The 27,351-nt window shown below is 30.9% G+C and overlaps 3 protein-coding genes across 3 annotated transcripts; 2 read left to right on the top strand and 1 right to left on the bottom strand.

The window, feature by feature from the left end:
* Window positions 1-6,167: 6,167 nt before the first annotated feature.
* LOC130806935 (uncharacterized) lies at window positions 6,168-10,590 on the top strand. Its single transcript, XM_057672198.1, has 6 exons — window positions 6,168-6,326; window positions 6,448-6,503; window positions 7,856-7,979; window positions 8,075-8,181; window positions 9,605-9,680; window positions 9,770-10,590. The coding sequence occupies exons 1-6, from the start codon at window positions 6,245-6,247 to the stop codon at window positions 9,847-9,849; spliced, it is 525 nt and encodes a 174-aa protein (XP_057528181.1). The 5' UTR covers window positions 6,168-6,244; the 3' UTR covers window positions 9,850-10,590.
* A 5,224-nt stretch (window positions 10,591-15,814) lies between these two features.
* On the bottom strand, window positions 15,815-17,517 carry LOC130807049 (21 kDa protein-like). The gene is made up of 2 exons (XM_057672330.1): window positions 17,471-17,517; window positions 15,815-16,358 (listed from the first exon to the last, which is right to left on the bottom strand). Exons 1-2 carry the CDS (start codon window positions 17,515-17,517, stop codon window positions 15,815-15,817), a joined length of 591 nt encoding a protein of 196 aa, XP_057528313.1.
* A 5,973-nt stretch (window positions 17,518-23,490) lies between these two features.
* LOC130806936 (pectinesterase-like) lies at window positions 23,491-26,269 on the top strand. The gene is made up of 2 exons (XM_057672199.1): window positions 23,491-24,361; window positions 25,578-26,269. Exons 1-2 carry the CDS (start codon window positions 23,491-23,493, stop codon window positions 26,267-26,269), a joined length of 1,563 nt encoding a protein of 520 aa, XP_057528182.1.
* The last annotated feature ends 1,082 nt before the right edge of the window (window positions 26,270-27,351 follow it).

Consider the following 27,351-nt stretch of genomic DNA (forward strand, 5'->3'; position numbering starts at 1 on the left):
AAAAATAATCCAAATATTAGATTATTCAAACGGATTGGTGAAAGATTAGATTATTAATATTAATTTTTCCTAGTCTTTTTCCTTTTTCTTGGTATAAAACCGACAATATTAAATTCCTTTCAAAAAAACCGACAATATAGAGTATAGAAAAGTCTAAATTTAATTTCCTTTTTAACTTTTAAAATTTTATTTTTCTCTATCTAATGAATTGAAGTTTTGCAATATTAGTTGTACCTTTAATTATTTTAAAGTGATCTTTATGTCACTAAATATCAGTTTGTTGTAGATCTATTATTTTTTTTTGGAATTGAAACTTGATCAAAAAATTTTCCCATGACTAATCCAACTTGAAAAAACTAAAATAAATTGAGTTTCACCCAACTAAAACTTAAACCCAGCCATTTTGATCTGTTTTTCCAAATTGTAAAACTTTCTTGGTTCTACATCACTAATTTTTGGTCGGGACCTTGGACTTTATATTTCTGGTAAGTTTTTGTAATTTGAGTTTTTATTTCTATGTTAAAGCTTTAAAAGAATATATTGGTCCTATATTTTTAAGTTTTTTTTTTAAATAAAATAAATTTCCTTTTATTTTTTGATGAAAAAATTAGTAATAAAATATTGTTAAAAAACTCAAGACCCATTGGGTCGACCCAAACTGACTGAAAAATAAAAAATGACCTATACGAAAATGCAGATTTGACCCGAAACTATACCCACCAATCGTTTTGATAATAGGTGTAACTACAAGCTTAAGTTTTTATTTTTGTTGATTTTTTGACATGATATTGGAGGATATATAAGCTTAAGCTTTATGATCGAAACCCCGATATACGTACTTGATCACTTATCAGTTATCTCCAAAAGTGTTTAAAAATTAATTTATAATTACGTAAAAATCAAATGAACACAAGATCTAATTTTAAATTGATCAGAAATTACTAATTAACTCGAAATTAACCTCATAACCTAAATGAATACCTCTAATTTTCACATTTAGTAAGGGTCTGTTCTCTTCGTCTGATCTGATTAGATCTGATTTGAATTTACTAAGGTCTGATCTGATCTGGTCTGATTCAGTTTGATCTGATCTGAATCTTTCTTATCTGGTCTGATTTAGTGTGACCTGATCTAGTCTGATCTGATCTGATTTGGTTTCATAAAGTTATTATTATTATTATTATTATTATTATTATTATTATTATTATTATTATTATTATTATTATTATTATTATTATTATTAATTGAAAATAATAATTAGTAACACCTAAAATAATAATAATAATAATAATAATAATAATAATAATAATAATAATAATAATCCCTCTTATTCCTCTTATGTATCATATTTTCTTTTATGGTCAAATTACACTAATTGTCCCATTTCTATTTTGAGTATGGTTTTTTGATCTTTATGCCCTTAGTAGGTTCATGTTATTTTCAATTATACCCTCACTTACCCATATTAATTGACCTCTCTTTTCATTAATCAAAACAACTTAAACCTAATTAATCTACCCACCCATTAACCATTCCCTCCCTTTTTTAACCCTAAACCCTACCCATCCCCATTTGTGCTTTCGTGTTCTTCCTTTAATAACCCTTGATCTGGATTGTTTCTTCTTCATCTCTCTATTCCTCAATCTCTGTATTCCTCTAAGAACCCACTATATGGGTTGTGTGTTCTTCTCCCTCTTCTTTTGTGCTTTCGTGTTCTTCTCCCTCTTCTAATGGAAAACCCTAAGTCGCCTTTGAAATCACCCCTGAAGATCCCTAAGTCGCCTACGAACTCACCCTTAAAGAACCCTAACTCGCCATTGAACTCACCCTTGAAAAACCCTAACTCGCCTACTTCTTTACCTCTGAGAATCCCTAAATCCCCTTTAAAATTGCCTACGAAGATTGAGTTGAAGGGGTTTAATGATGAAAATCCTAGATCTGGTCTGAAGTCGTTTGAGGAAGAATATTTTGATTACTATGTTGATGACTCAACTTCTATTGAGACGGATCCAAAGTAGGGATGAGAACTTGACTCTGAGGGTGAACCAATCTACACACCTGAGGTGGATTTGTGGGCTGATCATGAATATTCTTCTATTGATGCTGTTTTTTTTGAATACTGATTATGAAGAAGAGGATTGGCTTGATAAGCTTGGTCCTTTCTCATGTGAATTTCTGTTCTTGTGGTTGCATGTTGGTATTGATTGGTGATGATTTTTTAGTTAAACATTTTTTTGATGCATTTTTTTCTATTGCTCTGTGATTTGTAAGTGAGAGCAGTTTTTAGCCACTATAAATCGAACAAACGGGGTTTAGATTGTTTTCCAACACTTACTTTTTAATGTGCTGTTTAGATATGAAACATCCCATGTTCAAGATTCCAAAATATGTCCAAAATCAAAAGGATTTAAACTTGAAACTTGTTGCTGTGTTGGTTACTGTTGTGCTGTTAGTGCTGTGTTGTTGAGATGCTTTACTTGTTCCCAAAAAAATGTTGTCGTGTTCTTGTTGATGTGTTGGTTTCTGTGCTGTTGTTGAAATTGGTTGTTTCTGTGTTTATTACTTGTACATACCCAAAAAAATCCGATATTCTTTCATATGGCCCAAAATAAGCTCCCCTCTTCCATCAGTGTTGTTGTTGGCCTTGTTGATCAGGCATTTGGCTTGTTGTTCCCATGTCAACAATGCCATTCACTTGCACAGTCCCTGCATACCCAATCAGTGCTACCAACTGATTCATTGTTTCTGAACTTAGCTTTGTGAATAAATGTTGAAGTGAATCAACAACCAATTGTTTTTTCACATTTAGATAGTCTGGTAAAGTGCCTTCCCTTGCTGCCTTTGTTTTGTTCATGTGAGGAATGTGATAATCAAATCCCCCTTGTCTTTTCATAACCTCTATCATGCACGCTTGTAAAGTGATGAACACAAACCTTAAACATTGTGGACTTAGATTGTCAAATGCATTATTCACAACCCTAAGTAACTGTGTTACATTGTACGCAACTTTTTGATATTGCAAAGCTTGAATTGATCTAAAAAAACCTAGATCTAGTACATTCATGTCAGGGGAATTTGGTGGTTATTGTACTAGTTGTATATAAAACCCATCTTTCATTGCCTCCTCCAAAAACTCTCTATCATTATATGCTACGTGTGGCTTGATATTATCTTATTGAATGTAAATGTGCTTTGACAATCCTTGTGGACATTTTGCTCTTATGATTGGTAGCACATTAGTTATATTATAAGCGTTGCTCTAATGTGCTTTTTCGTTATTGATTGTATTGGCTTTAATTCCAACTCCACCCTCTTCTTGTTCTTATAGCTTCTTTTTGCAGGCTCTTGAGTAATAAATAGCCATATTCCTATCTTACCATCAAAAAATACATCACCATTAGTTGTAAATATTTTAACTATCCTTAACAAGGATGTAAAATGATTATTTCTTTGTATCTAAATTAGGGTTTTCAATTGACAAAAGCGAAGAGAGATGGTTCATAGTGCTTATGATTGATCAAATGGGTCAATGATTTCTTATTTTTGTATTCTTATCCTTATACAATAGTCAAAAAGCATTATAATTTTTTTTTTGTTGAATTTTGAAATTTCAGTTTTGATTGTGAAATATTAAGCGCAAATCTTATATATTAATGTAGAAATAGTAGGTCGCGTCCTAAGTCCTAACTCTTAAATCAAAAATTTTTGATGTGAAACTCGAAGCTCTCAATTTCTTTTTTTTAAAAAATCCCGTTTAGATTGGGTCTCCGTCAATTGGGTAGTTTCATCATTTTAATTGTTCACTTGTTTTACTTAGAATATTTGCTCTTCGTGGGCTTCTTTTATAATATCTCACAGAGCTGGTTAGTCAGTGACGCTATATTTTTATGGACATCTTTGATAGTTTTTTAGCACGTATTATTAATAGTCAAAGAAGAATAACTTCCTACACCATATGCATTTGGACATAAGGTTTAGTGTCACTTCAACATCAAGGTAACATTGGAAAACTTATAAGAAGATGCTGGATGTTTTCCTGAATCCTCGATCAATATGTATGTTGGTCTGTTAAATTGAATGATAGATGAATTTGATTAATGTGATGTAGATTGACAGTTTTTGTTCTTGCTGTCACGATATTATGCTATTAGTAAGTAGTCATTTATGACGAGACTGGAATACAATCTAAATGCATATAAAATAGAACTGTGGATCATGGAAGATTTAGATTGATTCCACAAACCGACCCTAAAGATATAGCTTGGTGGATGTAGATTGACTCCACAAACCAACTCTAAAGATAGTAGTGTTGTAACTAGGGCTGCACACGGTCCGGTCTGGTCTGGTTTGACAGAAAAATCAGACCAGACCAGAAATTCCGGTCTGGAAATTTTTCAGACCAGACCAGACCAGTCAAAAGACCAGACCGGACCAGACCAGACCGTTCTAGAACGGTCTGGTCTGGTCTGGTCTACGGTTTTTTTTCAGTTGCTATATCATGTTCAATACATGAGATTATTTCATTTAACATTCAATACTGCAAATTCGTCCAATACTGCAAATTCGTTCAATACATTCTCAATTTAGAACCCTAATTCGTCCAATACTGCAAATTCCATTACTACAAATTTCAATTAACATGAAATTTAATACATGAGATTATTTCATTTAACATTCAATAAATCAATACTGCAAATTCGTCCAATACTGCAAATTCGTTCAATACATTCTCAATTTAGAACCCTAATTCGTCCAATACTGCAAATTCCAATACTGCAAATTCCAATTAACATGAAATTTAATACATGAGATTATTTCATTTAACATTCAACTGAAATCAACCAAAAGCTGTATATTTAAAACCCTAATTCGAATTGAAAACTGAAATCAACTGAAATCAACTGAAACAAAATTGAAAACTGTATATTTAGAACCCTAATTCGAATTTACTGATAAAAAGAACCCTAAAAAATCAAAAAATCAACCAATATACTTACATTACGAGATTCTACACTTGATTCCGTGGTGAATGGTGAGATTGGAGGAGGAGCGTCGAAGAACCACAGAAGCAGAGCGTCGTCGATGGGTTGAAGCTTGCAGAGTTGAAGGAAGCGAGGAAGAAGAAAAGTCGATGGCGTCTCAGACCTGGGCTGCTGGGCGCTGGGAAGGAAGCGAGGAAGAAGAAGATTCGATGGCGTGGCGTCTCAGACCTGGGCAGGATGCGAGGAAGAAGAAGAGAGGATGCTGGATTGCTGGGCCTGGGAAGCTTTTCTAATTTACGGGCGGCAGCAGGAATGCAGGATGGGTTGAACCGTTGAAGCTTTTCTAATGTTTGCCCTAATCAGTAATCCCTAATATTAGAGTCTATTACGGTTTATTGGTCCGGTTTGGTCTACAAATTTAAAAACCGGGACCGGACCGTAAACCGTTTAAAAGAAAAAAAAAAACCGGACCAGACCATTCAGACCGTAGACCAGACCAAATACTTAAATTACGGTTTGGTCCGGTTTGGTTTACGGTTTAGACCAAACCCTGTTCAGCCCTAGTTGTAACCTGTACCCAAAGGGCTAGAGCCTCTACTTTTCTAGGACCATAAGTCGATGAAGCCATCGGTCTATGATTTGTCTCGATATACTTTTTATAATTTTAACGATACACTTATAGATATTAAGAATTGAATTAATACATTAGCAAACATACAATTCAAAATGGGCATATAGCAAGCACATAAAAGTGATATTTTTCAATTATTTGAAAAAATCGTGCTCTAAATTAATATTTCTTAGTTGAAAGTTAAAATTTTCAAGAATTAATCCTATATAAAATAAAATCAAAGTTTTCAACTTTTTTTTAAAAAAGTTAATAATCAAAAAAAAATAATCAAAATCTTAACTAGTTGAATTGACATAGACATGGTCAAATTGAATATATCTGACTTAAAACAAATATGACTCCTAAAATTTTAGTCTGTAAGAAAACATCGACAGAAAACCTTTACAACATATTGATATTCTAATATTTTTATTTATATTATTGTTAATAAAAGTGTAGAAATGACATTTTAAAATTTAATAGTATAAATTGGGAAAAGAACACATGGATAGACGAAATAATTTAGAAAATTAGTGGAAGTAAAAAAATTCAAGGGGAAACAAAATGACTGTACTTAAACGCCGTAGAACATGGTTCGTGTTTGAAGCCCTGAAATTTAGAACTTTAGACAATTTTGACTCAAATAAAAGAGATGCAGCCGAGGAGATCAGCCACCGGAAGGCCGTCGGGAACTGATGGCTCCGATTATTCCTATCGCATGGTCGTTGATTCAAGTATACCCTCTTTTTTCCTTATACATTTTTCATTTTTGTTTCCCAATTTTTCTCCCTTTCAATTGAATTATTGACATATAAATCTGAAATTATCTTTTGATTATTGAATTTTGATCAATAGGGTACACTAAAGTGGCCAAAGGGAAGTCTCGTCTGTCTACATTCTTCTTAATCCAGGTATTCATTTGCAACAAATCAATTTTCTGTACTTGTCAATTTTTGAGTTTTATATAGCTTGAATGTTTAAAATTTAGTTTGAATTGAAGTAGATATTGAAAATCTTGAATTGGGAATATCGAGTATCGTTATGTTTAGGGATTTAAGGTAGTTAAAGATGCAAACTTTGTGGATTTACTTCATGGATTGTTGAGGTGGAATTTCAATTTGAATAGTTGAACATTGGATCTTAGTTAAAGTCATTAATGGGCAGAGGCAAAGCCAAGATTTTGGGGGCTAAAATTTCCATATCAACATTTTAAAAAGGATTTTAGGTATGGGGGAATTTAGGGTCTTTGAGGGGTTTTATTATGTTGACGTTGAGATCAATGGATATTGTTAGTCAGCGTAGAGTTAAAATAATTTGTGGGCCAAATACCGAGGAGGCTGTGGCCGACCATTACCAAAGATAGCTAGGTCTTGTCAATGGGTTATTTTGAACACCGGGTCTTAGTTGATGGACTGTCGAGTTTTTGGGAGTTATCTTGCTTGTGTTCTTAAATGGTTTATTACTATCTGAGATGTTGAATTTTGAGTTCATTTTGCTTTGGAAGTTTTGATGGTAGCATGATTTGTATTCTAAATAACTATTTTTTGCATATAGATATGGTGGCTGAAAAATGAAAGCTTTTATCCTTTTATGTTCTTCATAAGGTTATTTAGTGGCATTGGGGTAACCTAATGTTGTATACAGTTACTTAAGCTATCAAACATTGAGAGGCTTATTGCTTACATTTCTAGCTATTCTTGAAAGCATGTGGGGTTCTAAAAGTCAACTTGTAAGAGTATCTTGGTTGTTACTATCACTTGTTGATGTTGTAGACGGTTACACATTTCATTAATTTTTGGAGACGAGTGTTTTGTCAATTAGACCCTAGGTGTAAGCAGAAACAAGTCAATCTAAAGTCCAACCTAATATAGGCATATAGCGGTGTCCTTGAGTAAGGCCATGAATGAAAAACAAGAGTGAAATAAGATCGCTTTTATCGAGTAGTTCTAGACCTCTTTTGGGTTTTGATCCTGGGAACCGGGAAGCACCTCTATTTAAAGCAGCATAGATTATATCTTGCTTAAATGCTTAAAAATGATTAAGTTGTTGAAGGTATTTCCACCTTCATTGGCTTCTCTAACTATCAAGAGACTTTGGGGCTTAAGCTATATTTGGAACATCTAAGTGCATATTTGCTTGGAAGATCTACCTCTTTGAGGCTCTAAGAAACATGATATGGAATTTGATAATCTTTCGTTGTTAATTAGTTTATGTTGTCTTTCATTCGCAAGTTATTGATACTAATCAAGAGTTGTTCATGTAGGGACTTGTTTTAGTAGGTGGTCTTATTTTAACATTGTTACCATTGCTAAAGGGAGAAAACCCTGATGTGTTTGGCATTTCATCAGTTATTCTCAGTTTTCTTTCTCTTCTTATTGGTGAATTAGGTCAGTATACTTGTTGCTTTTTGTCATTTAGAATCTTCCTTTTGTGCATCGGTCTTTTATTTATATGTATCTCATCCATTGCTTTATGTTTGAAGGTCGAAGGCAAAGCCGGTCAACATTCTTGAAAATTTACTTGATCACGTCATGCGCCGCAGTGTTGCTCTCATTAGCTTGTGCAATAAAGACCAATATATTTTTTGAGGTAATGACGTTTTATTGTTGGGTATATAAATTGGACAAGCTTTCCATATCTCACGAATGTTGAAAATAGACGTGTATCTTGATTCTTGTGTTATTCTAATTCTTCAAATTTCGAATCATCTCATATGTCCATCAACCATAATATAAACTTGATGCCAGACGTTTCCTTACCGCACGCCACTGCCTTTTGCTGCTTATTTGATAGTCCGAGTGTAGCTAAACATCATCCTGAGAGAAATCTATAGATGAGAGAAGCAAATAGATTGTGTGAAAATATAGTGACAATCTCAGCACCTTGATATGTTTTGGTTTATGTAGTCAACCATGTATTGCTAGGGTTTAATCTTTGGCATTATTGTTGTCTTGTTGATTTGTTGTAGTTCAAACTTGAGAGCGTAACGGATTGAATTGGGTTCTTATTATTAGGATGCACTTAGAAATCTCAATCTTCTAGCGAAGATGTCCCTTTTGAGCAATATCTCGGTTCTTTTTCATTTATTTCCTTGGTGACTTTTTCAATACATAGTTTTCTAGCGAACATAGTTTTCCAGGAACTGACTTTACGGATTTATTAAATTTAGAAATTAAGGATGGGGAAGCAGCTTATGGATATCGTGTCATCGACTTCTCTTGGATCAATTATGCGTGGGATGTATCATTAGGTCGTTAGGTGAATTAGTCATTTGGAGTGGAAATAGAGCTCAAACGTAAGTAAGTTTCAATATTATGGGTTCTAAGGGCTTCTGGTAATTGTTAATATACTTCCCATTGCCTAAATACTTGATACCACATTCCATTCAACAATCCATTTTCCCAAAGCTGTAAAATGGCCCCCACCTACATGGGGGTTTGGGCCTTTGGGGGATTGGTTGTACGCAACCATACCCTTATTAGTGATAACAAAAAAGTAGTTTTTCGATTGACCCATGGTAGCAAACATCATTTACAACTTCACGTAAAAGTGCATATCATCTAATTAGCCATTTTGATATAGTCCATTACAATCTGAATCCAAAAAACTATAAATCTTTGGCCTTGCAACTCCTAATAAAGCATATATTTGAAAGAAATTACCCACGTTGGTAAAGCTTTGATGAGGATAACGATGGCGATGATCATGTATGCATACCATTGAATTTTGCGCTCAATAATTAGCCACTTCGTAGGCGTTTTGTATGCTTTTGGTCCAATGTGCAAACTTTCTTCGTCGATTCTTGTGTTTTGAGCATACAACATATGCAAGTATCGGTGAAATGAAGTGTTAGAGTACCATAGACAGTATCCTAATATTCAAGTATCCATGACATTAGCACTTCGTATATATAGTCTTCACTTTACACCATTTCTACTCCGTTATTGAATCAGTTATCGTCGTGATTGTTTCACTCCCAACTGTTTCAATCCTTCGGCTGTGTGACGTGCAGGTTATTCAATGCGAGGTTGTGAACTGCTGGAACAAACAACGGCGACAACTCATTGAAGCTCTTCATATTCTCCTCGGTAACTTGCTTACATTTTTTTGCCTCTTACCACGCTGTGCTAAAACCAAGTATGGACATTTATTATTGTCTATTATTTGAACGTTACAGAAGTTTCAGTGGGGATTTTCGCTGCTACCACCGGATTATCTCTAATACATAACATGTCTCCGCCTAAACGATCATCTTGAGGCCTCCACCTTCAACGAATGACTGATTCTGTAGAACTGAGATTCCATCGATACTACACAGTAGGATCGACAGTTTTTTCTTTTTTCAGAAATCTGTTTTCTTATTTTTTTGAATCTTCAAATTTCGACTTTTAATCATTAAAACCGAGATAATTTTTTTCGGTTCCGGCATCTTTATCACCATGATCATCATTCATACTGCTCTACAGAAACGTGATATGTCATGTTGTATGGCCACTATTTAACAGAGATAGCTAATCAAGTTCCAAACAAGTCTATCAAAATGGCCATGGGTAAAATCATACAGTCGGTTTCATGACATCGTCTCTCAGGCCCAACCCAACAAAGCTTAATGCATACTCTTACTCTACAATTTTCTTTATGGTCTGATTCAATTAGAAATGATTTTTCGAAGAGACCGTCTATCACAAGAATTTGTGAAAATCGTATCAGAATGGAAACCTAGTTGTTTGTGATGTTTTAAGTACAAGGAATTACTTAATTGCTTTTTTAGATGAACCAGTTCATTAGGATTAATATAATTAACTAAAACTTGATTTTGTATGATTAATATTCTTTTACTTATTTCTTAAAGTAGATGTATCTTTTTTTAGTTGCTCCTCTACCCCATTGAAACGCTCTGAACCAAATTTAAGTGGTTAGGTGAAAATTGAACTCAAGATCTTACCTAGAAAAGTGATATTTATTCTTCAATTGAAAAATACCCGAGTCTTTCTTGAGCCGAGGGACTCCCTTGACCACGCTCTCTTTATGTGTATGAGTTGCTGCTGTCCTTGCCTCTCTAAATCCTATCCATAGTTTTTTTATGAGTTGGATACATTGGGTAGGATGATGATGATGATCTAATTGTAAATTTAATATCAATATATATATATATATATATATATATATATATATATATATATATATATATATATATATATATATATATATATATATATATATATATATATATATATATATATATATATATATATATATATATATATATATATATATATATATATATATATATATATATATACCTCTAAAATAGAAATAGTTGAATTAATCATTTATTCTTTTATTGATTTTAATTTGTAATAAATGGTTTTCCTAAAAAATTAAAATTAATATTGATAAAAAATACCATACGAATATTAAAATTAAAACATTGGTAGCTGGTAATCTTTGTTTGTTCAAAATTTTCAAAAATGACTCTCAAATGAGCATTTTAATTCTTTCGGACTATATTTTATATATATGCTAAAATTATTTTTCTATAAAATGATATTCAATTCAATATGTGTTCCTCCGTATTTATTCAACAAAGCCATTATGAAATACAATAATTCATAAAATAATTGAAAGCAAAAAATGTCAAGGAATAATTTGATGACAAATCTAGGGAAATTTAGACCTGTGTTTGCCTAAATTATAATTCTAATCATTTAGTTAATAGTTTATTAATAATAACTTAGATAAAATAACAGCTAAGTTAATTCGATGAGACTCATATAATGATGAATGATCGTTTCACCCTATAATAATATCATGTAATGGTTACCAATAATTCCCTGACCCAAACTATAATAATATTTTGAAATGGAAATTAGATAGATGTAACTCAAATGTACAAATTTGAAGGTCCCTCCATCACAACTCACAAGTCACAAGGGCATGCATGTCCTACCCACTTGACCAATGGATACTTTGTGTGATAGTATCCAACCATGTGCTCATGGGCCTTTTGCTTCACCTTCGTGTCTTTATTGAGACGTAAAGCTCTAAGCTATACCCATAAAATTGATCTTGTTTGAAATAAATGGAATCTAGTTTTTTGCATGTGCTATATAATACTCCCTTCCATTTATTTGAGTCGTCCCATTTTTTTATTTGAGCAGTTCACTTCAATTATCCCATTTCTATATAAGAACATAAAAATTAGATTAAATTGCCCTTATACTATTTTTATAACTACCAAAACACCCTTATTTTAAAAACTTAACTACACTAATGAAACCCACAATCCTAATTAATACTCTAACTAATTACTCCCTCCTTTATTAACCCTTCCCCCTTCTAATTCGCCCTTCTCCATTCTTAATCCCTTTCATTAACCCTTTCCCATTCTGAAACCCTAGATGTTCATTTTCCTTATTTGTTCTTCTTCGACGGCGCTACAGTGAAACCCTTCTGAAACCCTAAATCCGGTAATGCAGTCACCCTTCTGAAACCCTAAATCTTCATCTTCCTCTCTTCTAAAACCCTAAATTCGGTAATGAAGTCACCTAATTCTTCTCTCTCTCATCCTGCACTAAAGTTGTTGTTTGGTGATTTTGAAGATTCGGATTCGTATATTTCCTCACCACATTCATCTGTTGAAACCTCTCCAAATTGAGGAAGAATAATGGACAGTGAGGATGAAGAAATTTCGGCTATGTTTGATTTGAGACTTGATCTACCTGATGACGACTATTTTCCTTCATCTGACTCAGAAGATTATGATGGGGAAGATGATGATACTGTTTATGATGTTAAGGGGCCCTTCTCTCGTATGTGAAACGGTTACTCTTTCCCTCTGACTAATGATGTTACATTTCGTTTTTGTTATTTTTGATTATGCATCTTCGTGTATGTTGGTTTGTGATGATTTTTTTTATTGAGGCCAAAGAAAAGCTCAATGATTTTTGAAAAGAGGGCTTGTTAGTTGCTACAAAAATTCATATACACACTCTCAGTGCCACCAATCTTCATGATTTTAGGAGGCAAAGAGTATGTTTATGGATCTTGTAACACCCCTGAATTTCCTCCCTTCCTTCACGATTTCTGGTTTCATTTAAGGGGTTGGAAACGTGAAGGAAGGTAGGAAATTCGGGTGTTACAGATCTCAATGATGAAAATATTATGTTTTCTAAGAGATGCGCCTAAAATGATTTTTTTGCCCTTAAAAGTCCCAAAAACAATCCATTAAATGTTTAGTCATAAACAGCTTGATTGAATCTACATGATGTTTGACCCTAAACATTTTGCCATTACAAATCCCAAAAGTGTTGTTGGATCTGTTGCTACTGCTTGGTTGCTGTTGATGGTCGTTTTATTGCTGAGTGTTGTTGTATTTCTGTTGTTATGTTGTTGGTTCTGTTGTTGTTGGTGCTGTTGTTGGTGGTTCTGTTGATCGTTGATGTTGCTGGTATTCCTGCTGCCTCACATTAAATGTTGTTGGTTCTTTTGTTGTTGGTTCTATTGATTGTTGCTGCTGTTGGTATTCCTGCTGCCTCACATTAAATGTTGGTTCTGTTGATTGTTGATGCTGCTGGTATTCCTGTTGCCTCACATTAAATGTTGTTGGTTCTGTTGTTGTTGGCTCGATTGTTGTTGGTTTTATTGCTGAGTGGAAAACCTCTTGGTCTTCAATTCCCAAGTATAGTAAAGCAACCTCTAAATAATTTGCATCCCAATGATGGAGTGACTCATAAATGATTTCGTTCTTAACTATTAAATAATCTGGTAGTCTCCCCTCCCTAGCTAGTTTGCTTTTGTTCATGTGTGGAATATGGTAGTCAATACCACCAAGTTTTTTAAGTACTTCAACCTTACATGCTTGTAAGGTTATCCAAACATACCTTAATGTGTGGTGTTCTAAAGCTTCAAAAGCACCTGTCACAGCCCTAACCAATTCAGTGTAGTTGTATGCTGCTTTTTGGTGTTGTAACGATTGAATAGACCTAAAAAAACCTAAGTCTAACACGTTCATATAAGGGGAATTTGCAGGCTATTGAATTAAATGGATATTAAATCCACCTTGATTTGCAGCTTCCCTGAATATTGGATCATTGTCTAGAATGTGTGCTTTTGCATTATCCTAATGAATGTAAATTGTTTTGCTTGCACCTTCTGGCCATTGTTCTCTAATAGCCGGTAAGATATTGTCAATTAGCATTGCCCTTATGTGTGTCTTTGTTATGGATTGAATGGGCTTAGTTTCTGGTTCCCCTCTATTCCTATTTTTGGATCTTCTTTTTGCTAGCACTTGAGTTGTAAAAGGAAAGATACCTATCTTTCCATCAAATATTAGCTCACCTCCACTAGAGTACATCGGTTTAGCAACCGCACACATGAAAATAATTTTGGGAATGAATCTTTTTGACTGTATTTCCCTATGTGGCTCAGATTTTCCTGGGTTAAGATAGTAAGTTGTTGTGTTCTAGTGAGATAGAATAATTTTTCATCTATGTGAATTATGTTAGACATGTCACTGAATTCGAAAGTATCTGTTTGCTCATCATAAATGCAACTACTAATACAAAAGAATAACTTGTCATTCTTGTATATCGGTTAATAGTGGATTGCATTTGTATGCTTGTGTATGTGTTTCTTTTTTTTTTCCATCTCCACACAGTTGATTGGCTAACACCCATGACATTTGCAACTGCCTTTTGACTTGTCTTTTTGGACTTTTCTAAGGCTTGGAATTTGCTTTCATCAAATGGTATTATTCTGTTGGTGATTTTGCCAAACTTTTTCCTAGTTGCATCTAATGTGGCCCCCTCCTTTTGTTGATTTTTAACTGTAGCCCAAATTCTACTTACGGTCTTCCAGTGAATACCGTACTTTTTGGCGATATCCCGCATTAATCCATGAGCTGGCTTCCCCTTTTTGTTAACACTAAGCAATAACTCATGCATTATTTCGTTCCTACTGTAACTGTTTAGTTCTTTTTGCTTCACCATTTGTTTTCTTGCAATAAATGATTTGGAGTATTACTTTGATTTTGTTTTGTACTTCTGTTTATAATTCTGTTTTATACTCCTACTTTGATCTCTGCAATTAATACACCCTTTTTATACTTGTGTTTTGTTTTGTGGTGTTCTGTTTTCTTCTGACGCCTAAATTTGGGTTGAAATTTTTACTTTGGCACCTACTGTATTTGTCTCTGACTATTTTTGGGATTTCTGTGTGGGTTTAGGCTGCTTGTCATGGCTATTTTTTTTTTGGAAAAGTTTTAAATTTTTCGATGGCATTAATATTTCTCGTTTTTTGGCGCATTTTTAAAAAAGTGACTAACGTATACAATAAATGCATATTCGGTTTGTTCGACCTCTTTTCTGAAGTCAATGAACAAAATGATATCCGTATTCACATGGCTCGAGAAAAGTGTTCGTTATTTGTAGCCGTGAATAAAGTGTTGAAGAGATCGAGAAGAAAGTGGAAGTATAGAGACAAAGGTATACATTTCGAATTAGATTACAGTTGAGTTTTATGTTTATAAAAGTTAAACATAATTATTTGACTATTATGTTGTTATTACATAATTAGTCGAATAAGGACGAGAATTAAATGAGGATCGAATTTAAGATGCTTCCTCGGATAAATAGTATTTACTTTAACCGAGAAGTAAGTGTGATTACAGGCTTAATATCTCTAAATACGCATCATAAAAGTTATGAAAGTGTATAATAAAAACCGTTATATTGAAATGAATCTAACAAAATTTAATGTGAATAAGTTTATCTTTGATCAATATATACCCTCAAATTCATTTCCTCTAAAATGAAATATTCTAAAATTGACAAACAAAAATAATTTAATATATATATATCATAAGAAATTTAAAGTAGTGAATATATAAATCAAAAATTCCAAAATACATCTCATTAAAAATATATTATGTTGTAGATCGATTGTCCAAAAATAATTGAGACAAAAGACTCGGAACTTTAAACGATGCACGCTTCATATGATTCATGATTAATATAAGCCAAAAACAATCATAAAATTCTCATAGAAGTATATTTACGTACACACTCTTTATCTAAATAATATTTAATCAACCAACTAAACAAATCTTACAATCCATTAATTCGTAAAAATAATACGCAAAATATACTCACGTTTATTTTTAAATAAGTTCCTTAAAATATATATCTTTAATTATCTACTAAATTAGCTGAAATTATAATGCTCAATTATTAATGAAAGAAGCATAACTATTGATCAAAGACAAAGAATTACTTGTAAGATGACAAATATTCACAATTTTCCCTCTTACAACATTTTTTAACTTTCCATCCATAACCTTTCCATCAAATCCATCCATACAAGTATTTTCATCAGTCAATGCAGCACTTACCCATGTTTGTATATCATTCATCATAACACCCATTTTCTTACCATTTTTCATTTCACTCATTTCCTTAATAGATTCTTCAAGCTCACTTATTGAATCATTTAACTCTTCCAAACAGTCCCTTAAAGCACCACCTTCCCTTGGCCTTATCCCCGCCCCTTTCGACATCTTCGAGAACATCGCCGTGGTGGTTTTCGAGGTGGTTAAGGTCACTGAAAGGGCGGCGCTCGCCAACATTTTAGGGTTTGTTTGGATGGCATTGGAATAGGTTGAAAGGGAATTGTAGCAAAGGTCAGGGTAAAGAGTTGCCTTACATGATGATCTTAGAAAATTTGTGTATGTTGGAGGATTGTTTGAACGTTGGATTGCTACATTTGGGCTAATTTGCGCAAAAATAATGCAAAACATAACAAAAAATGGAAAATAATTTTTTGAAGATAAGGTTTCCATTATGATTTTTGTATGGATATTCTTAATGGGTATATATTATTTTTTGTTTGATTTTTGGATGATAAAAATTTGGAGGAAATAATATGTATTTATAGGGGATGCTATAAACACTATACAATAATGGCGGCTTATTTAATTATGATATTTTTTTTGGATATTTTATATGGGATTCAAGTTGATGGGTGCTAAAGTTTCAAAAAATTGATAAAATGCAAAGTATCATAAAATTAAATAATAAAATAATAGAAATTTATTATTATGATATTAATGGTGTAATTGGATGGGCAAGGTTATCTTTAAGTCAAGGCCGGACCCCCTACGTTCAAGTTGAAATCTATTTGTATCATTACTAGGAGCATTTGAATGATTTTAATTTTTCTTTTTCGTTGCTTTCAAAGGATATTTAATATTATACAACCTATATCATCATAATATCAATATGACATGTTTGATTGCAAACCTTGGTCGACATAAGATTATAATTTAAAATAAAATATTACAAAAAGAATTAATATGAGCTAACATAAATTAGTATTTCAAACATGACCGTGAAAATAGAGTAGTTAGTTACACTGAAAAGAATTATGTATGTCAATATTTGAGTATGCAAGTATTGCAGGATTTATTGTTAATGCCAGCATATTATCGGCAGAACACAAAGTGCACATACTTTATACATTAGAAAATATCATTTCAAAATTATATTTGACAACTAGATAGATTCCCATGCCAAGCATGATTTATGAATTATTTAAATAAAAATTACTAATTTTATATAAGTAATAAAATTATTATATGACTCCAAAATCATATTGAAATTATAAATTAATTTGTTTTAAAATCTGTAAAAGTATAACTATTAGATTGAGATATATATTACTAAAATATATAAAACATAATCATAAATTCATGCACTAAATAATATAGATTATAAGTAATTACATAAATTAATAGAAATTTTCAACACATAAAAAAATAATATAAATAATAAGTTAAATGTTAAATGTCTTTGTAAAACCTTAAAATAAGTTTTCAACCTACAGAACATACTCCCTCCAGTTCTTAAAGAAGTTCCTACCATTTGTCATTTTGAAGTGTTCTATTTGTTGTTTCTATACAAAATATTTTTTATTATGTCACAAATTTTGAACAAAAATAACTTTATTCATTCCTGATTTAATATTTTAATAATACTTATGCTCCCCACATATCTTACATTAACTTCATTTTAACACTACTTTTATATTTTTTATGATCTCTATATATTTTCCACTAACTTTATTAAAATATTTTTATTAGTTATGGTCCCTATATTTTTTTCACTAACTTTTATATAATATTTTTTTAATGTTTATGGTCTCCATTTTTTCTCCATTAAATTTATTATTTAATAAAATAATATGTCTATTATTATTTAAAAGATTCTATTTTTTTTAATTCCCGTGAACATTCCTTGTGGGAACTTCATTGAGAAATCGAATGGAGTAATATTTTACTATAATAATCAACTTATAACCTAATTTATTTATTTATGTGTTATAACTTTGTCAAATATAGGTGATAGAATTATAATTTGAAATTTATTTCACCAACATCTTTTTCTTATTATTTACTTGAATAATTAATGTATAATTGATTTAATTTGTATAGTTTTTTTAATATAGCCATGTAAGTAGTGTATATGATTATCTATAAAAGTAACTATTTCAAATTTATTTTATTTTCTTAATTTATTTCAAAAATATTTTAAGTAAAATAATTCTTCTACATAAATAACTAATATGATATCCCATAATTATCCATTGTAATTAAAAGATACTATATATCTTAATTGATTGTATACAGTAAAAATTAGTAAATAAGATATAGTTTTAAAATCTTTTGTTACTAATCTATTATAAACAAATCTAATCAGAAAGATATTACATGATATTCTAAAAAAATATTTGTTTAATAAGAACATGAAAAGAGCGGCAAATTTTTTTATTATGAAGTCAACATGTGTCCTAATCGTTTCTTCATTAGTATATTGTATAGATAGATGGCCAAATGGAGAAATGACTCCAATAACTTTAAGGGGGTGTTTGGTATGGGAACATAACATGTAATGGAAAGAGAAATGATAAAGAGGAGTAAGGGTAAGAGTATGGGTTGTAGTTATATGTTGTTTGGTATGAAAATATAAGGAAAATACTTACTTGATCTTACAAAAGAAATTTGTTACATGACATAAATGAGTAGTAACAATATAAGGGTATCTATTATCCTCAAGAAAGGGATTGGGTTAACCTAATATCATATCAAACAAAAAATGTAAAATAATGGTAATTGAATCCCTTACTTGATATTAAAAAGTTCATACCAAACAACTCCTAAAAGTGCACAATATCTTTAATTTATAGATGAGGGATAAATCATGCCAATAACATGGGGTAAATCATCCCAACAAAATATGAGAGTGATATTTTCACTGATCATATCTTATGGATAATTTTTACGAGTCGAGGGTTGAAGGGACCGCAATCTTCTTTTCTCTATTGATAAAGGTATCACTTATTATTTTTTTTCCGATCCTAATCATAACACTTATAAGCAGTATATATTGGCGAATATAAAAATGAATAATAGATGATAATACAAAGGAGAAAAAACCCGCACGCTTTCTACTCATCCGGCCTAAACTCAAGTTGATCGATCTTTCAGGAGAATAAGCTGGCAGGGTTTCGGGGATGTTAAAAAAATCAATTATTGGAGTAGTGGGACCGATCTACACAGTTAAAATTGAACCGAAAAAAATGTTATTGTCAAGAAAAAGATCAATTTGTTCTTGATATTATTCTTAAGAGGAATTGGGATTTTTTTTTTTAATCAAATTCTCAAAGTTTAAGTAAACAGTACAAAAGAGAGTAAAATAGACGATAAAATTAAGTATATAAGCATATATAACGTACATTTTATTGTACCTGTAATCGATATAAAATTAATGTGACAAGAAATTAAAATTAAAGTTATGATTTCAATATGGTTTATATGTCCCTCAATTATTATTTTAATAGTAATATTTATTGTCAGATATAAAATTAACATGTATTAATCAATTTACAATTATATTTAAAAACCTCTCATATGAAAGATGTTATTATAATGTAATAAAATTGTCTAATTATTACTTTAAATTTTTACTTGCATTATTTGTAAAATTTCATAAAGCATAATTTTATAATCTTGCTTTTAATTTGGCTTTAATGCACAATCAAAATGTATATTATTGTGGATTTTTGTAAATCGAAGTAATCCTTTTCAATAAAGTTGTGATCATCTTCAATGTTGTAGCGGCTACAAGGATGCAGCTGGTCTCTTGAAAGTCCGTTTTTTAGAGACATATCTTAAATCCAACCCATTAAAAATCAATACCTATTTATTGCCTATTTATATTATCCTTAACGTCTACTTAACGTATTCTTAATGCTCACTTTCAATATCTTAAATATACACTTACATTATTCTTAATGCCTACTCACAATATTTTAAAAAATATATAATGGGCCGGCTCAATTAGAAATGATCTCTCAAAAAGACCGTCTCTCACAAAAATTTATGAACAAATTAAGAAAAAAGGTAAGAATAAGTAAAAAGTATGATTTATAAGGAACTAAAAAAGAGTGTGGATAAAATAAAATATAAATTTATTATATAGATGAGAATAAAAACATAAATAGTATGAGCCATGATAAAAAACAGAAATTTTACAAATTTCATAAATTATCTAAATAAAATATATAGCAAAACCAATAAAATAGAGTTGAGTATATACGTTGGTTCAAGTTACACTACGTACAATGTACATGTATCTCCTACAGGACTAGGGTATTGTAGGCCGTCTACGTTCTGAGAGCAACCAAGCTTATGCCATATTAATTACGAGTGTCCTACTTATTTCGCAACTTGTTAATATCACTTGCTTTTGAGAGTTCAAATTCGGCCTTCTAAATAAAATTGTATTCTTTAGTATCGTTTCATGTTATTAAAAAAATTAATAAAAATGATCTTATATTAGATGCAAAAAATATCATAATATTAATAGAATAAAGAGTTATATCTGATTGCACACAAACATCTAATAAAGTTCACAAATATTTGTGGTCGAGCTACTAACTAGTGAGCGAAAGTCGATCATAATTAATTTTTCAAAATTCAGTATAATATATAAAAAAATATTCGATCTATAATTATCTCAAATTTATTTTTAAAGTTACAACACTTATTATATTTTCATAGGCAACATAACAAAACTATTCAAATATACTAAAAATATGATGATTTTATCTATGATTTAATTTACTTAAAAACAGCAAAATGTCTTAGGTACACAACACAATTAGATAGTTTGGCATGAAACTTTTAAGATATTTATCATCTTCATACATTTTTAAATGAGACGGTTTTATGATGAAAATATATATGTTCTAATAGGATGTGTACATTTTATCTATTATATTAGTGATTACTTATAATTTTAATGTGATTACTTTGAGAAATAGATAGATTATATAGGCTTATCTCGCTCATCTCATGATAAAACGGTTTTCATACTAGGCAATCTGATTTGCCTAGCAATGTAAGTGTGCCGGGCCAGTGCATGTGCAATTTGTCTTAGAGATGTAATTCAGGCCCAATGCATGTGCAGTTATTCAATACTTCAATTTAAATTGACATCCAGTAGCCATTAGGTCATCATCAAATGAACGTACATGTTGAAATTTGTAAACCCAATAGCATTTCTTGATAAGTGACTCTCCTTTGATCTCTTGATCGATTATACAAGCACACGATATACGTATAGTTAGTTACGGGTCAAATATAAAAAAACTTAATTTAATGATTTTTATGCTATTCTAGATGTTGACGAAAACAAATACAATATAGGTTTTTATATATCTAAACTACTGAAAATTATAATCTATTATTATGGTAAACAACATCCTAAGGAAACTACTAACAAATTGTTATAACTTAAAGGAACAACATGATTCCACTACTAACAATATTATAGTAGCTAAATATTAAATGTTAACAAATATACTTTGAAGCATAGGGAGATTTCGCAATAATTTTAGCTTATTTTGATATAAAAAAAAGATTGGGTGGTAAAACCATTTAAAACTAGTGTTTGGTAAATTAGATCGTTGAAACAACTTATTATTATGAATAAGTTTTTTTTTGAACAAGATGCTCATAACACCGGGTTCAAAATCAGCTGGTCAAACCAGTCAATAAAATCAGTTGGTCAAACCAGTCAATAAAATTAACTGGTTAAATTAGTCAATATAACCAGTTACCAGCTATCAGTTGTTTGTCAAACACCACCATAATATTTAACAACCTTCTCTAGTTATGAATGGTATTACCTTAAGATCAGTTATGTTAGAATATATTACAAATATATTCTTTGACTTTGTATTTATGGTATATAATCAACTTTAGCAAGTGTATATCTCCTGGCATAATCCTAGCCTAGAATAGAGCTAATGGTTACCGAGTTTATCTCGGTAGTTTGTATATTAATACTGATAGCCAAATCAATGAAGGGGGCAACGATCATCTAGTTACAAGTTAGATAAATACTTAACCTACATATCTTTGGAAAATCTCATAAAGCAAATTGTTTATGGAGCATTAACAGTCTTATTAACATACGTATCTTTGGAAAATTGAGTCAAAATTGCAACTTAACAATGTTATGACTTGACATTTAGAAACTCTTGATTAAGTGACATGTAGGGGATTCTGAAAATTTGAAAGACCATCTACAGGCTTGCTTATGACATTTGATCATTATAAAGAACTTTGCACCATTTCATTGTGTTGATTAATCTACCAAAGATTGCATATAACAAGTTTACCAATAAGTTTCTAAATTGTGGATTTGTAACCAAGATAAGCAAATTTTGAAACGATTGTCAATTGGAATTTTAATACTTTTTAAAACAATAAACTTTATACAAGCCTGTTTTATAGTGAGACAAATCAATGTAAAAAGTTAATTATATAATCAAAAAATTAAGTGTTTTGATGGTAAAGCAAATGACTTAATTAATTTAATGGAACTATTAAAATTATCTTATAATAAAACTGTCTTAAATGAAATGATTAGTGTCTCAAGAATGAATAATTAATTCTAATGCTTTGATTCTATATATAGTTACCAATTAACTAAATCACATATATGCATGTTGTCATGTTGATATGTAATCCTATCCATTTCAAACGTGTTAATTTTTGGAAAAATTGTTAGCAATTAAAATCGGGTTCCCAAGGTAATTTTGGTTTTGGTTTAGATTATTAAAGAGATCCATGAGATTTGATTTCTTATTACGAATAGCTGACATTTAATTTAGAATTATACTTATTTGTATCTCTGAAATTGCTATGAAAATTAAAAAAAAAAATTATTTTAAAGAGTAAAATGTTGTAATTCAAATAATACCGAGGAATATTGATCAAATCTAAGCTAATAAGTTCATGTTACTATAGCAACCAATTCATTAATCGACTTTAAAATAAGAAACTCGTATGATAATAATATGAATTAATTGAATTATTTAACTCATGTATAAGGCGATTTTAAACAAAAAATTGTCTCATATAAAAAAATTCAAAATTTTAGTTGCAATTAATAGATTAGTTTGAAATGACTAATTAAAAACACGTGTTTTTACAAGTTTAGGGGATCTCACATGCATGGAAATAGTCCATGCAAATACTAATCTCTTCACGTAACTTAATATAAATTCCACATATATGATTTATGTATCTTGGTCATAACGTAATTTAGTCTAGAGATTTTATCCAAAAATTCAAATTGAAGTTTGTATAATCTTATACTCTTATGAATGTATAAAATTCGAAAACTACCACCTTAATTAAATAGTTCCTCCAAGCTTAAGGTTATATATATGTTAATATTTTTTATAAAATAATAATATAATTCTAAGTTTGCCATCTTAGATACATAAATTAAGCACTAACACTCCATCATTACAAATTAATCCTCAAGAAAAATGGCTAGAAATATCGTAATGATTTTTCTTATTCTCGTCTCGTGTTTATATTTACAAGCATCTTCATCCCTAGCCAAAAATAATCTAAATATGTGGTGTAGCCAAACCCCTTATCGTGAACCATGCAAATATTTTATGAGCCACCTTAAACCCAAACACAAAACCGAGTTTCAAAAATGGGTGATTCAAATAGCTTTGAACCAAACAATTTTGACTCATGGCCACATAAAAGAGCTTGGAACAAAGTGTAGAAATGATCGTGAAAAGGGTGCATGGGCTGATTGTGTAACCCTTTACGATAGCACCATTTCTATACTAAACAAAACCTTAGTTTACTCTATGAAAAACCATTGCACGAATTTTGATAAACAAAGTTGGCTTAGCACCGCTTTGACAAACCTCGAGGTTTGTCAAACTGGATTAACTGAGTTAGGGTTAGATCGTGACATTGATTTTATTCCGTATCACTTGTCCAATAATGTGTCAATGTTAATCAGCAATAGCTTAGCCATGCACATTAAAAAGGGCACCACCAAAACACAAGCATACAAGCAAGTAGGGTTTCCTACATGGGTCACTAGGCGCGATAGGAAACTCTTGCAAAATTCGAGTGTTGTCGCGAACCTAGTGGTGGCTCAAGATGGGTCAGGAAATTATAAGACTATAGGTGAAGCCCTTGATGTTGCTTCAAAGAGAGCAAGAAGTGGAAGGTTTGTTATACATATTAAGAAGGGTTTGTATAAAGAATACCTCGTAATTGGTACCAATTTGAAGAATATTATGCTAGTAGGTGATGGCATGCAAAGTACAATTATTACAGGAAGTAGAAGTAATGGAGGAGGTTTCACAACTTTTAATTCCGCAACTGTTGGTTAGTAATTAATGAATCCCACCTATACTTATTAATATATAGTTCAAGAACTATAGTTAAACGATTAATATTAGACGATGATATTTTCTAATTATGGTCCATAGAAACAATTTTTTTTTTCTTAACAACATTACATATCATTATAATATACATCCAGCCCGACTCTCTAAATTAATTATTTTGTTTAGATGAGAGCTTAAATGAAAGCTATATTATGATAGTGTTATAACTTATATATGATGCATTCTTTTTTTATATTTTCTTAACCTTAAATCAACTTAAATAAATAAAATGTTACTAAAAAGTTTCAAGAAAATCATGTCATTTCTACTCATGGGTGGTAAGCTAGAAACTAATTACTAGAAACTTTTGCTTGCGTGCATCCATGTTGCATAATTTACATATATACTTCTTTCGTTTCATATTAATTGCAACATTATGAAAAATGGCACTATTTAGCCATCAGTCTTTAATTTGTGATTAGTTTTTAATCTATAGGTTAAAACATAGCCAAATGAGATCATGTTTGATTCATCTTATTGCAAAGGTTATTAATATTAAATTTTTATAATTTTTTATTATATAATTATATTAAGAATTAAATTAATATATTGGATTGCGTGAAAAATAAAATGTTGCAAGTAAATTGGAACGAAACGGAGTAACGAAGTATAATGCATGATGTACATTATATATCTTGGACATATATTGTACTACCCATAAAAATGGTAATATTATATTCATGGAAATCCTAGCAAGTAGTGGCCGATTCAAATTGATATCAATATTTTTAATTGATATCTCTTGAAATTAAATTGGATGAGTTATTTAGTAGTAATACAAATATGTCACCTTTTAAATGGGCCGATCTTATAGGGGTAAAAGGGCTTGTACCCTAAGTTCATTCGAAAAATTAGATGAACGACGCTTTAATATTTAATAATAAAGAATCTATAATAGTATTATATTTAGTAATTATGGCCCATAATTAATATTTTACCTTGAACCTCTCCAATTTCATGAATGACCCTGTCTTTCATATCAATGATTGGTTTTCCCAACTAGCATGTTGTGTACAATATCAACATAAAATCATATAGGGTGTTTTTATAATATGTTGTTCGTAATTATTTATATAACTATATATATATGTCCGTATAATGCACGAATATTTCACGTTAATAATTCTTACTGAAACTTAATTTGATTTGATTAGCTATAACGGGAGACGGATTCATAGCACGTGGAATAACATTCCGCAACACAGCAGGACCAGAAAACCACCAAGCAGTAGCCCTTCGAGTCGCTTCCGACCACTCAGTCTTCTATCAATGTAGCTTCGAAGGATACCAAGACACACTCTACACATTCTCACAACGACAATTCTACAAAGATTCCAACATTTACGGAACTGTAGATTTCATCTTCGGTAACTCAGCCTCAGTCTTCCAAAACTGCAACATTATCCTCAGAAAACCCCTTCCTTCTCAGAAAAACACAGTAACAGCCCAAGGAAGAACCGACCCGAATCAAAACACAGGAATTATAATCCAAAATTGTCGGATAATTTCATCATCTGAACTTAAAAATGTTGGATCATCATTTCGATCTTACCTTGGAAGACCATGGAAGAAGTATTCTCGTACCATTGTTATGCAGAGTTTTGTGGATAATGTTATTGATTCAGCAGGTTGGCTTGAATGGGATGGGGATTTTGGAATTGATACATTGTTTTATGGTGAATATAAGAATTCAGGGCCCGGATCTTCTGTAAGTGGGAGAGTTAAATGGGGAGGATTTAAGATTATTACAAGTAAAAATGAAGCATCCCTGTTTTCTGTGGGGAATTTTATTGGTGGTCAATCTTGGTTGCCTTCTGCTGGTATTCCTTTTACTGCGAATATTTAATTAATTTATGTATAATAAGCTCAAAAATGTTTAATTTTTTTAGGTGTTTGTTGTTTTAGCAACTAGTCTCTAGTAAGAAGACCTTAATATATATATATATATATATATATATATATATATATATATATATATATATATATATATATATATATATATATATATATATATAAAAGATATATATGTTGATGATATCATCTGATCATATCATAGAACAATTTGTGTTATAGGTTTTTTTAATGGGAAACATAATTAGTGTATTTGTTTCTTGTAATTTGTAGATATTAATAAATTTAGTCTATAAGGTGTAATTAATCATATGATATATAAACTAAGAAAAATTGTTATTTGTGACTCATTTTTCGGAATTAGATGTTGGGTTAATCCAATTTGTTCATACTTTTTCTATTTTGCTTTCATATATTTTTTTCCTTGAAAAGTTTATTAAAAAAATTAAAATAAAAAATAAAGGAAGTCATAGCTAGCTAGTACTAAGTAGGATTTGCACTGCAACGAAACGGGTAAATAGCAACGATAAAATTGCAATGGCAAATTGACCGTCAAGTGTTTTTGAAAATTGTGATGACCAAAGATAGAACTTGTCGTGGGAATTAAAACATTGTCGTCGGAAAATAAAATTGTTTCCTTTTTTCAAACATGCAAACGGTTTTAGTGACAGCAAACTGTGTGTCGCGAGTATAAAAAGATGCGACAGTATATGTCGTCGCATGATCCATTCTTTTGTAGAGTTGGTATCGGATTGTTGACTATAGTTTGTTAGTTGTTATGACTTGTTTGATCAACTGGTAGCATTGACTTTTTTGTTAGTTGTTAAAACCAATTGCTATAAAATATTTGGTAATTTGTGGATAGTAATAAATTGATCTAAGGAATCATATATAATCTAAATAAAAATTGTGATTTGTTACTCATTCTATTTGGAATTATAATATGTATTTTTCCGTTAAGTAAGGGGGTTTTCTAAAGATATGTAGGAGTAACATGTATGCATTTAAAAGTTTCTAGCTTTGTAGAAATGACTTTATAATTTTCTACAAATAAATTAGTTATTTATTTGAGTTAAT

The sequence above is a fragment of the Amaranthus tricolor genome, chromosome 2, assembly GCF_026212465.1.
Source record: "Amaranthus tricolor cultivar Red isolate AtriRed21 chromosome 2, ASM2621246v1, whole genome shotgun sequence".
Taxonomy (NCBI): domain Eukaryota; kingdom Viridiplantae; phylum Streptophyta; class Magnoliopsida; order Caryophyllales; family Amaranthaceae; genus Amaranthus; species Amaranthus tricolor.

Bases quoted from the DNA above. Each gene is read 5' to 3' on its own strand.
- LOC130806935 (XM_057672198.1), top strand. From the start codon at position 6,245: ATGCAGCCGAGGAGATCAGCCACCGGAAGGCCGTCGGGAACTGATGGC. The intron at 6,327-6,447 runs GTATACCCTCTT...TTTGATCAATAG, and splicing joins TCGCATGGTCGTTGATTCAA to GGTACACTAAAGTGGCCAAA. The intron at 8,182-9,604 runs GTAATGACGTTT...TGTGACGTGCAG, and splicing joins AGACCAATATATTTTTTGAG to GTTATTCAATGCGAGGTTGT.
- LOC130807049 (XM_057672330.1), bottom strand. From the start codon at position 17,517: ATGACAAATGGTAGGAACTTCTTTAAGAACTGGAGGGAGTATGTTCT. The intron at 16,359-17,470 runs GTAGGTTGAAAA...TGCGCAAATTAG, and splicing joins AACTGGAGGGAGTATGTTCT to CCCAAATGTAGCAATCCAAC.
- LOC130806936 (XM_057672199.1), top strand. From the start codon at position 23,491: ATGGCTAGAAATATCGTAATGATTTTTCTTATTCTCGTCTCGTGTTTA. The intron at 24,362-25,577 runs GTTAGTAATTAA...TGATTTGATTAG, and splicing joins TTTTAATTCCGCAACTGTTG to CTATAACGGGAGACGGATTC.